This window comes from Bos indicus, chromosome 2 (assembly GCF_029378745.1).
Source record: "Bos indicus isolate NIAB-ARS_2022 breed Sahiwal x Tharparkar chromosome 2, NIAB-ARS_B.indTharparkar_mat_pri_1.0, whole genome shotgun sequence".
NCBI classification, from domain to species: domain Eukaryota; kingdom Metazoa; phylum Chordata; class Mammalia; order Artiodactyla; family Bovidae; genus Bos; species Bos indicus.
In genome coordinates, this window is record NC_091761.1 from 85,231,268 (window position 1) to 85,243,171 (window position 11,904).

At 40.4% G+C, this 11,904-nt stretch overlaps 1 protein-coding gene across 4 annotated transcripts in view; it reads left to right on the plus strand.

The window, feature by feature from the left end:
* Nucleotides 1–9,779, plus strand: part of CCDC150 (coiled-coil domain containing 150) — a 91,472-nt gene extending 81,693 nt beyond the window's left edge. For all 4 annotated transcript variants that reach the window (XM_070769695.1, XM_070769690.1, XM_019974289.2 and 1 more), the window contains 6 exons: nucleotides 1,792–1,986; nucleotides 2,425–2,493; nucleotides 2,584–2,745; nucleotides 3,479–3,565; nucleotides 9,008–9,127; nucleotides 9,414–9,779. In XM_070769695.1, coding sequence (XP_070625796.1) covers nucleotides 1,792–1,986; nucleotides 2,425–2,493; nucleotides 2,584–2,745; nucleotides 3,479–3,565; nucleotides 9,008–9,127; nucleotides 9,414–9,527 — 747 coding nt within the window. In that variant the 3' untranslated portion in view covers nucleotides 9,528–9,779. The remainder of the gene's footprint in view (nucleotides 1–1,791; nucleotides 1,987–2,424; nucleotides 2,494–2,583; nucleotides 2,746–3,478; nucleotides 3,566–9,007; nucleotides 9,128–9,413) is intronic.
* The last annotated feature ends 2,125 nt before the right edge of the window (nucleotides 9,780–11,904 follow it).

Genomic DNA, 11,904 nt, shown 5'->3' on the forward strand with positions numbered 1-11,904 from the left:
ACTTCCCAGCCATAGAGAATACCACCTTCCTATCTTCTCCCTTCTCAGCTGTCTCTTCCTAAAAATCAAGTGGTACTTTTTAGGTGCTTCTTCCTAAAAATTCAAGGATCCAAGAGGAGGAGAGGAACTCTGTAAAATGATTTAAGTAATGTTAAAAGATAAATTGAGGCAAAGTAAAATTAAGAGTTTATTTGAACAAAAATCCTTTTGAATTGGACATTATGCCATTGATTGCAGTAGAAGGCACTCTGAGGAGTTGTACAAAATGGAAGACTCTTATAGGCAGAAGGGAGCAGGAACAAGAGAGTTAAACTAGGGAAAAAAGTAGATGGGTTATGGCAAACTTACTTCCTTTAGTTGATGGCAGGTGTCTACCAGACAGATTACCCAACTAATGCTGATCAGATGATTCCTGATTGACTGGTTTGAGAGTCCATTTCTGGGAGAGCCAAAACTAATTAAGTTTGGTGACAGTAGGGCTTAGCATAGGTCATTTTGTTTTGGGCCTGTTGTATTGTTTTTTTAATTAATAATCACTGTTATTTTACCACTAGACAAGTTACCTAAAATTTCTAAAAGCAGTAAGTACAAATTATTATGTAAAATAAATAAGCTATAAGGGTATATTATACAGCACATGGAATATAGCTGGAGTATAATCTAAAAAAATTATAACGAGTATAATCTATATTTTAATCACTCATATACCTAAAAATATTATAAATCAACTATACCTCAATAGAAAAGCAATAATATAAAAATATATTCCAATTAAAAATAAATGCATATACCAACGGTCAGTAGCTGATAGGTATTTACATGTGTGCTTAGTCACTCAGTCATGTGTGACTCTTTGCTACCCCAAGGACTACAGCCCACCAGGCTCCTCTGTCCATAGAGATTCTCCAGGCAAGAATACTAGAGTGGGTTGCCATGCCCTCCTCCAGGGGATCTTCCCAATCCAGGGATCCAACCCAGGTCTCCAGTACTGCAGGCAGATTCTTTACCATCTGAGCCACCAGGGAAACCCAAGAATACTGGAGTGGGTAGCCTATCCCTTCTCCAGGGAATCTTCCAGACCCAGGGATCTTCCTGACCCAGGAATCAAACCAGGATCCTCCTGCATTGCAGGCAGATTCTTTAGCAGCTGAGCTACCAAGGAAGTCCATTACATAAACTACCATATAATTTATTTTCACTTCTCCAAACATGACATCACAAGTGACAGAGATGAGCTTAATCTTAAAAAAAAAAAGCTTTAAGGCATGGTAATGATCACTGAGCAATTAGTGTGTGTCAGGCTCTATATTCTTTTTCTACCTTGTTTTACTGTTACATGACTCCTATGAGGTAGCCTATTCACACAGTTCTCCAGTGATGCACCCAAGGCTTAAGGATGTTATCTGAAATTACTTGACTAGTGACTGAAGTTGAGATTTAAGGGGAACACATGTATGCCTGTGGCGGATTCATTTTGATATTTGGCAAAACTAATACAATTATGTAAAGTTTAAAAATAAAATAAAATTAAAAAAAAAAAAAAACAACAACAACAAAAATAAAGTGTCTGATACAAAAGCCATGCTCTTAATATATGATGAACATATATTTATATTGTTTATGTGTTCTAAGAAAGATCGTGTTTTTTAGTGTTAAATCACTAGCCTTACTTAAACCTCCTTTTTAAAAGAATAGTCCAGGGAGAACAAAATATAGAGACACAGCTAAACATAACCTTCTCTTACTGAATGGAAGGTTAAAATGTTCTCATTTTCCCTTTGTGTCCCACAGATGAAGAAAGCCCTTGATGAAGCCAACTTCAGATCAGTGGAAGTGTCCCGGACCAACCGAGAGCTGCGGCAGAAACTTACAGAGCTGGAAAAGCTACTGAACAGCAGCAAGGAGAAAATAAAGAATCAAAGGGCCCAAATTAAGCTCCACTTGTCCGCCAAGGCGAATAACGCTCAGAACGTAGAGAGGATGAAGGTTGTCTGAGAAACCCTGTCTCCCCTGACCTCCTAGTATCGATGAGGACCCAGGCAGGCAGTGGTGTTGGAGGAAGATGGTCTAGAGCTCTAACACTCCCCTGTGATCTCTGGGAATTATAGCTATACCTGGGATGTGGGCAGACTGCCTTGAAGGGGATGGGTACTCTCTTTTTTTCCAGCAAAGATACTGCTGTGTGAATGTTTGGCTGCTCATTAGCTGCCAGTGTCCCATCCTGGCTCCTAGCTGTCTCTCCTGCAGTGATTGTATAGGACTTGGCTCTGTTGGGGTCAGTGGGCTGGATGGAAGAAGAGCCCAGCAAGAACTGATAACTGGGTCTCATGTGGGATTCTTTCTGTCATCCTCCTATAGGCAAAAAAAAGCAAGCCTGTTTTTCCACTGATTATCTTTCTATGTTATTTCCACATTTACTTTCAGCAAATAGAAACAGAATTGAGGCAAATGGAGCTAATTAAGGATCAGTATCAGAAAAAAAACTACGAACAGGTAGATGATGTCCACACACTGTTTACCATTCGTGTAAAATCCCAAACTTGGGCAGGTTCGTCAACCGTCTTCCCTCTTTGTGCCCTACAGTCACTGAGTATCCAGAAATTTGTATCTGAAATGACTAACCTGCAGAAGGAGATGCAGCTGTTGGCTAGGAGCCAGTATGACACCTCAGCACGGAATAAACAGCAAGAGCTGCACCTTGAGGCCGAGCGGAAGCTGAGGCAGGAGCTGGAGAATCGGTGCCAGGTGAAAAGGCTTCCTAGGATTCCTCTCAGAGATGAGCAGCAAGTGCCATGTGCTGAGCCCAGCATTAGGGCATATTGCTTTTCTAGGCTCTAGAGAAGAAAACAGATTTCCAAGTTGTTCATCTTAGCTAAGACCTTAGAATCATATCTAGGAAGAAGCCTGTAGCTTTGAATATGGCACCTCATTGTCATTTTCAATGTAAAACAAACAAACAAACTCATTTTTAAAGAAAAGCTAAGGCTCACATATGCAAAGTACTAGTTACTGAGTAAGACTTCTGAATTTCATAGTCTTTCAGGAACTTTAGACTCCTTGATTCTTCCCACAGCTCAGATCTATCTGTCTGTTGCCATTACAGGACTTTTGCCTGCTCCAACCTAATGAAAAGCATGTTTTATTCCTGAAAAGGGACTTAAGGAGAGCATCAAGCTCTTGCCTGCCAACAGAGATTGTCTGCTACAAATACTATTCCCTCAGTTCTAGAAAGAAATGTTAATCACCTTTCCTCAGGAGAATCAGTAAATCAATATCTGTCATCATGTACAAATGTGTATACAGTCAGTTAAACTGAAAACAAATTTTTAGCTTGTAGTCTGGTAGTACCTGGAATTAGAAAGTATCTCATCATACTTTCATAATTTGGTTTGTCTTGTAATTTATTACAATATTGAAGGTTTTTCTCCCATATATGGCACATTGGGAGTTTGTAAAAATCTTTGTATCACATGTTCAGGAATTGGAAGAAACTATCAGACACCTAAAGAAATGTAAAGAGGCGACAGAGAATAAGCTGAAAGAAGCCAGTGTGGAATCAGAGCAGGTGAGCCAGATACATGAACGACCCTGAAACACAAAAGTCTCTATAAAATCCTCCATTAACACGGTTCTCAGAGTGCAAAAGGCAAGAACCAGTACCTTACTCACTATCGCCCCTAACATGTTATAAAGAGCAAATAGTTTTAGATTAAGATTCTGTGTCTTGATGAGATCATAGAATACTGAAATACTGATATTAACTTGATAGTCCAAGTCCCTACCACTAGATATAAGGGAAGACCAGCATGTGTTTGAATTTTAGTGATTATTGTTTGACACGAAAGCAGACCTATTACTTTGCCAACAAAGGTCTGTCTAGTCTAGGCTATGGTTTTTCCAGTAGTCATGTATGGATGTGAAAGTTGGACTCTGAAGAAAGCTGAGTGTCAAAGAGTTTATGCTTTTGAACTGTGGTGTTGGAGAAGACTCTTGAGAGTCCCTTGGACTGCAAGATCCAACCAGTCCATCCTAAAGGAGACTAGTCCTGGGTGTTCTTTGGAAGGAATGATGCTAAAGCTGAAATTCCAAAACTTTGGCCACCTGATGCGAAGAGTTGACTCATTAGAAAAGACCCTGATGCTGGGAGGGATTGGGGGCAGGAGGAGAAGGGGACGACAGAGGATGAGATGGCTGGATGGCATCACCGACTCGATGCACATGAGTTTGGTTGAATTCTGGGAGTTGGTGATGGACAGGGAGGCCTCAGTTCAGTTCAGTTCAGTCGCTCAGTCGTGTCCGACTCTTTGCGACCCCATGAATCATAGCACGCCAGGCCTCCCTGTCCATCACCAAGTCCCGGAGTACACTCAGACTCAGGTCCATCAAGTCAGTGATGCCATCCATCCATCTCATCCTCTGTCGTCCCCTTCTCCTCCTGCCCCCAATCCCTCCCAGCATCAGAGTCTTTTCCAATGAGTCAACTCTTCGCATGAGGTGGCCAAAGTACTGGAGTTTCAGCTTTAGCATCATTCTTTCCAAAGAAATCCCAGGGCTGATCTCCTTCAGAATGGACTGGTTGGATCTCCTTGCAGTCCAAGGGACTCTCAAGAGTCTTCTCCAACACCACAGTTCAAAAGCATCAATTCTTCGGCGCTCAGCCTTCTGCACAGTCCAATTCTCACATCCATACATGACCACAGGAAAAACCATAGCCTTGACTAGATGGACCTTTGTTGGCAAAGTAATGTCTCTGCTTTTGAATATGCTATCTAGGTTGGTCATAACTTTCCTTCCAAGGAGTAAGCATCTTTTAATTTCATGGCTGCAATCACCATCTGCCGTGATTTTGGAGCCCCAAAAAATAAAGTCTGACACTGTTTCCACTGTTTCCCCATCTATTTGCCATGAAGTGATGGGACCAGATGCCATGATCTTCGTTTTCTGAATGTTGAGCTTTAAGCCAACTTTTTCACTCTCCACTTTCACTTTCATCAAGAGGCTTTTGAGTTCCTCTTCACTTTCTGCCATAAGGGTGATGTCATCTGCCTATCTGAGGTCACTGATATTTCTCCTGGCAATCTTGATTCCAGCTTGTGCTTCTTCCAGTCCAGCGTTTCTCATGATGTACTCTGCATATAAGTTAACTAAGCAGGGTGACAATATACAGCCTTGACGTACTCCTTTTCCTATTTCGAACCAGTCTGTTGTTCCATGGCCAGTTCTAACTATTGCTTCCTGACCTGCATATAGGTTTCTCAAGAGGCAGGTCAGGTGGTCTGGTATTCCCATCTCTTTCAGAATTTTCCACAGTTGATTGTGATCCACACAGTCAAAGGCTTTGGCATAGTCAATAAAGCAGAAATAGATGTTTTTCTGGAACTCTTTTGCTTTTTGCACGATCCAGCGGATGTTGGCAATTTGATCTCTGGTTCCTCTGCCTTTTCTAAAACCAGCTTGAACATCTAGAAGTTCACGGTTCACATATTGCTGAAGCCTGGCTTGGAGAATTTTGAGCCATTACTTTACTAGCGTGTGAGATGAGTGCAATTGTGCGGTAGTTTGAGCATTCTTTGGCATTGCCTTTCTTTGAGAATGGAATGAAAACTGATCTTTTCCAGTCCTGTGGCCACTGCTGAGTTTTCCAAATTTGCTCTCATATTGAGTGCGGCACTTTGACAGCATCATCTTTCAGGATTTGAAATAGCTCAACTGGAATTCCATCACCTCCACTAGCTTTGTTCATAGTGATGCTTTCTAAGGCCTACTTGGCTTCACATTCCAGGATGTCTGGCTCTAGGTGAGTGATCACAACATTGTAATTATCTTGGTCGTGAAGATCTTTTTTGTACAGTTCTTCTGTGTATTCTTGCCACTTCTTCTTAATATCTTCTGCTTCTGTTAGGTCCATACCATTTCTGTCCTTTATCGAGCCCATCTTTGCATGAAATGTTCCCTTGGTATCTCTAATTTTCTTGAAGAGATCTCTAGTCTTTCCCATTCTGTTGTTTTCCTCTATTTCTTTGCATTGATCACTGAGGAAGGCTTTCTTATCTCTCCTTGCTGTTCTTTGGAACTCTGCATTCAGATGTTTATATCTTTCCTTTTCTCCTTTGCTTTTTGCTTCTCTTCTTTTCACAGCTATTTGTAAGGCCTCCTCAGACAGCCATTTTTCTTTTCTGCATTTTTTTCCATGGGGATGTTCTTGATCCCTGTCTCCTGTACAATGTCACGAACCTCCGTCCATAGTTCATCAGGCACTCTATCTATCAGATCTAGGCCCTTAAATCTGGCGTGCTGCGATTCATGGGGTCGCAGAGTCGGACATGACTGAACTGAACTGAACTGAATAAAAGTAGAAACACTTTACCACCAATAACTAGAAATACAAAGTAGACCTTATTAATTTGTGAATTTGATTTCTCTTAAATAGGCCTTTTTGATGAAGGTATTAACATTGTGTTAATTTCTGCAATGTAGCAGAGTGCTTCGGTTATACATATATTCTTTTTCATTGTGATTTATCACAGGATACTGACTTCAGTTCTCTGTGCTGTACAGTAGGACCCTGTTGTCTATCCATCCTATGTATACTAGTTTGTATCTGCTAATCCCAAACTCTGAATCCTTCCCTCCCCGACTTCCTTCCCCCTTGGTAACCACAAATTTGTTCTCTATGTCTGTGTGTCTGTTTCATAGATATGTTCATTTCTGTCGTATTTTAGATTCCATATATAAGTGCTGTCATATGGTGTTTTTCCTTTCTGACTTACTTCGCTTGGTCTGATAATCTCTAGGTCCATCTGTGTTGCTGCCAGTGGCATTATTTCATTCTTTCTTACGGATGAGTAATACTCCATTGTGTATATGTACCATGTCTTCTTTATCTCTTGGGCTATCGATGGACATTTGGGTTGTTTCCGTGTCTTGGCTCTCGTCATAGTGCTGCTGTGACCATCGGGGTGCATGTATCATTTGGAATTATAGTTTTGTCCAGGAGTGTGCCCAGGAGTAGATTGCTGGATCGTGTGGTAACTCTGACTTTGTCAGGAACCTGCATACTGTTTCCGTTGTGGCTGCGCCAGTGTGCGTTCCCATGAGCAGTGTAAGTGGGTCCCTTTTCTCCACACCCTCACCAGGATTTGTTATTTATAGACTTTTTAATGATGGCCATTCTGACCAATGTGACGTAGCATCTTCTTGTAGTTTTGATTTGCATTTCTCTAATAATTAGCAATATTGTGCATCTTTTCATGTGCCTACTGGCCATCTGTATGTCTTCTTTATAGAAATGTCTATTTACAAAACAAAAACCCACTTTTCAGCTGGGTATTTTGTTGTTGATTTATAGGAGCTATTTGTAAAATCCTACATTTTTTAGAACTGGAAAAGATCTTCGAAATTATTAGTCTACTACGACCACCCCTCATTATCCAGATAAGGGAAGAGATTCTTTGGCTAAAGGTAGCACAGTGACATTGCTGCCAGCTTGTCCCTTTTGTAGCCATTAAATTACATGACAGTATGACTTTCAGAATGGTATATTAAACGGCTTATGGACTCCTGTTGTGAGTTTGCCAACTGTGACACTTACTAGCCTAAGTAAAGTACGCTTACATTGTTTAACTCATCAGTTACCACATCTGTAATAGGAAGTTGTTACCTACCACTGGTACTCTGATAGATGGCTCGGAGTAAGTTTGAATATACATTAGCTCCCTTCTCATTCACCATACAAGAGGAGATATAATGTATGATGCCATTACAAGTATCATGCCCTCCACTTCAGATAGAGTGCCGGAGAAAAGTAGAGTTTCGTTTGGGTGGGAGAGGTGTCTGCCATCAGGATGCACAGACTGGAAAACACTTAGCTTTGTGGCTTTCTAAGAATTACTGACAAGGGGAGCTCTGTTTTCTTATCTCACACTTCTACCCACACTGTGCCCTGGTTAATAGGAGACATGTACATAATAGCACAGATTTGAGGACCTGTTACATGGCTCTGCTAGGTGATGGAGATTAGAGGGTGAACAAGCCAGATGAAGCCTCTGCTCTCAAATTTGCCTTCTCAAGCAAGAGAGAAATATTCTACTCTCTGAGAACTGAGTCAAAACATGAAAATGCTGTCCATGAAACATAAATAATCAAGAGAGGGAAGTTAGTCATTTTACTTTTTATTCTAGAGGATATGTTGTAGAGCCATTTTGAAGCAGCCTTTATATAAAAGCCTGTTGGCTCCATGTTCAAAATATTAGAATATCCCAAATACTTAGTGGAGTGCCAGGCATATATAGGCAGTCAGATATTTGTCAAGTAAATGAAACTAATTCCAGATCATCTTCAAAGGCAGACTATTAGAGGGACTGTTTTCAAGTCTGACAAAGATAATTTGGAAGTTTGTGCTTAGGGGCTAAAGTATAAAATATTTTGATAAAGGAAATAAAGAGTACAATTTACACTAAGCTACTCCAGTGTTCATGCTGATTTATTCTATTACTTTCATAAAACAGCAGAAAAAAATCTAGTCTTTATAGTTTAGTGAATCTGGAGAAGTATTTAGTCTTAGAGAACAGAACTCACATTCCGAATGTGGTTCACACCACCACGTTAATTTTCAGTGCCATCTGACACTTTCATGCCTACCTTAACTTGAGTCCTCTCTCACCTCACTTCACATCCAGAAAATATTAACAATATTTTATTAATGCAGGGCTGCATGCATTCTTTAACTCCACATTCAAAAATTATTCTCTCATCTATAGGAGGATGTGTACATGCAGATAGGTTGCAAAGATCATGCAGTCAGAATGTGAGTCTTTAATATCTAGGTAAAAAGTCTCTCAAACTGGCTATAGTAAGAAAACTTTCACACTAATGTGAAACCCACTTGCTAATTGTGGGGGGGAAATAAAGCTTTTACATTATACAGTGTAAAAAGAGTCAAACTAGCACACAAAAAAACTTACAACTGTTTCTTTATTGTAATTTTTAATAACATTTGCACATTCAGATAACAGCTAACCTGGAAGAAGCTCACCGCTGGTTTAAGTGCAGATTTGACGGTCTACAACTCGAGCTGACCAAAAACCGGTTGCAGAGGCTTCCCCGGGAAGACAGGTGGCGGGAAGAGGTAGAATATTTAACTGTCTTAAGCAATTCTGAATTTGTTCCTTCTCAGATTTCTAATTACACAAGTTCTCTCTTCATCCAGCTACTCGCTCCACTAATTTGTAGATTTCTTTACTGCTTAGAAAACCAGTGAACTGAATTTCTTTCTTAAAAGTTCTACTTCTCTCATGCTGTCTAGATTAGAACCACCTATATTTATGAAAAAAAAAAAATCTTCATAAAGACAAAACAGGTCCTCAGCTCTGCAGTTGTTTTGAACAGTTTGGGGTGTGTGTTCTTTCCAACAGGACCAAGATAAAAGGCACAACAGCATGTCAAACCAGTCTGCTCTGCATCGATGGGAGAATAAACGGAATAGACTTGTGCCCAAGAAGTGCCACTCTGAACAAGAGAGAAAGTGATGTCCTTGACAGAGCAGCTTCTTCAACTTAGAACAGCTTCATCACCCTGCTTGCCTGAGTCCAGCAACTAGGGCTGGCCTGTTTCAACAGTCATCAGAACATGAAGTCTTTGATGTGGGCTGAGGATTTTGGACCTAAAACATAAAAGTTTATCCTTTTATGAATTCTTCGATATCAATTCAGAACCATCCCATCTTTTTTGTCCCTTTCCCTATTTTCCACCCAATAAATTTATATTCATGTGTTTTATGATAGGAGATGTTGTTGCATGATACTTGGCTGTTTTTCCTAAGTAAATTTCATCAAAAAGCATTTAATGAGGTATGGATGGTATACTTTCAGTGAAATGTTCTAGTCTAACATCTAGTAGATAATCCCTGGAAATACAGTAACCTGGAAAAAGGTAAAAACTTTCCCACTGTCTAGTAAACATATTTTTCTATGCGAGGTAATTACTAGCACACCTTTAATAAAACTGTGTTTATTTTTATATAAGATATCTCAGAGATTGTATTTGCAGCTTCCTTCGACATTTACAGAGTTACTGAATTCTGCTCCATGAGATTATGCCAAGCTCTCTCACCATACAGTAAGCAATAAATTCAGCTTTACCTTTTCGTTTCAGATAGAGTAGTGGATTAATTAATCCAGACCTAAAATATGTAACTAGCTGGCATAATGCCTCGCTTTATTGATGTTCGAGTAATGATAGCTGCTGGTAATAAAATAAGAAATCATAATAAATCAAGTGACCAATTATGAAACTGGAGAGAATATCAAATATAAAACTCAGAGGTTGATGAGCCTACCACTCCATAGCTAATATAAAAAAACGCAGCTGAATTTACTCCTGGATTTGTTTTACTGTGGTAGGGAAGAGCTATGTTGGTCAAACAGAGTCCTCCCTGATCAGAGCCAGCCTCTGATCTTATATAGGATTTTAAGGAGGCATGGAGTTCAAGCACTGGAAGACTTTCAGAAGCTTAAATGGGTTGATATCGTCTGTAGAAGTGTAGTTACTTGGGTAAGACCATTGTTGATTAACTGATATTCAGAGGCAAGTTTATTGGAGTGTGTCCATTTCTGTATCTGACCCTCAAGTTGTCAAACTCCTCTGGTGTTTATCTCTTTGGATTCTATAAGTATGGGTCTTCCCTGGTGGCTCAGATGGAATCTGAGAATCTGCCTGCAATGCAGGAGACCCAGGTTCGATCCCTGAGTTGGGAAGATCCCTTGGAGAAGGGAATGGCTACCCACTCCATTATTCTTGCCAGAAGAATTCCATGGACAAAGGATCCTGGCAGGCCACAAGTCCATGGGGTCACAAAGAGTCAAACACTAGTCAATTTGACAGTACTGGGGAGTCAGAATCTTAAAACAGCCTGGGAGCCCCACAGAAAAATTAACCTTGGTCCTGGGATGGCACTGAAAACCATGGTCCTGAATTCTGTATAGGAAAAAGTCCCGATTACTGCACAAGAATGATCAGCCTTAATGGGTTGTAAATACATTGTCCCTGAGTGTTATGATTACTTGCCAAGAATACTAACATCCTCATCCAGAACAAGAGAGAAGAATTAGATTGGTGATCATTTCTAGTCAGGCTTATAGTTAAAACTGCCTATTTAGTGTGATGATTTTGTTAAAGTATTTCTGTAATATTTTTAAAGTGCTTCTGTAGTACCTGAAGAGTGTCTATTGTACATACGACCTTCTATTATGACCCTCTACTTTCATGTGAAATAACCAAAAACCAGACAAAAATATGACACTGATTTTTAAGATGCCAAACATCATGCAACAAAGCCCTGTGATCCTTTGAGAGAAAAGGAACAAGTGAAGTGAGCTCTTCTGTTACCTCAGCTTATAGCCTAGAAGGTGAAATGAGGGTGGGTCCCTGAGTTAAAGAATGAGAACTCAGAGTCCAGGGAAGACACTGCCTGCCAGGGTTCCAGGACAGAGTATGAGATAGGAGAGAGCTGCAAGAGGGGAATCTCAGAGATGTCCTAAAGGCCCCCTTTGAGTATTCAACTGACTACTGGTCAGCACATGCCTGAGAGAGAATCTGTGTAAGGCTGGAGACAGGGCCACCCAAAAGGGCTATAAGTGACAATGCCCAGCACACACACACACAGTACTGGTTCCCACCAGACAGAATCAGACATCTTATGGTTTACAAGCTTTGGGTAGCATCTACAACAGGGTCTTGCCTCAGTAGTAGAGACTAGTGAGCCCTAGAGTCAACAGTGCTGTGCTCCTAACAACACCATGACCCCAAACGACCCACATCCAAGTAGCTGCATTTCAAAACAGAGCTTAAGAAAATTTAGAATACAAAAATATACACATCAAGCTAAAATCATGACTTCTGGCATCC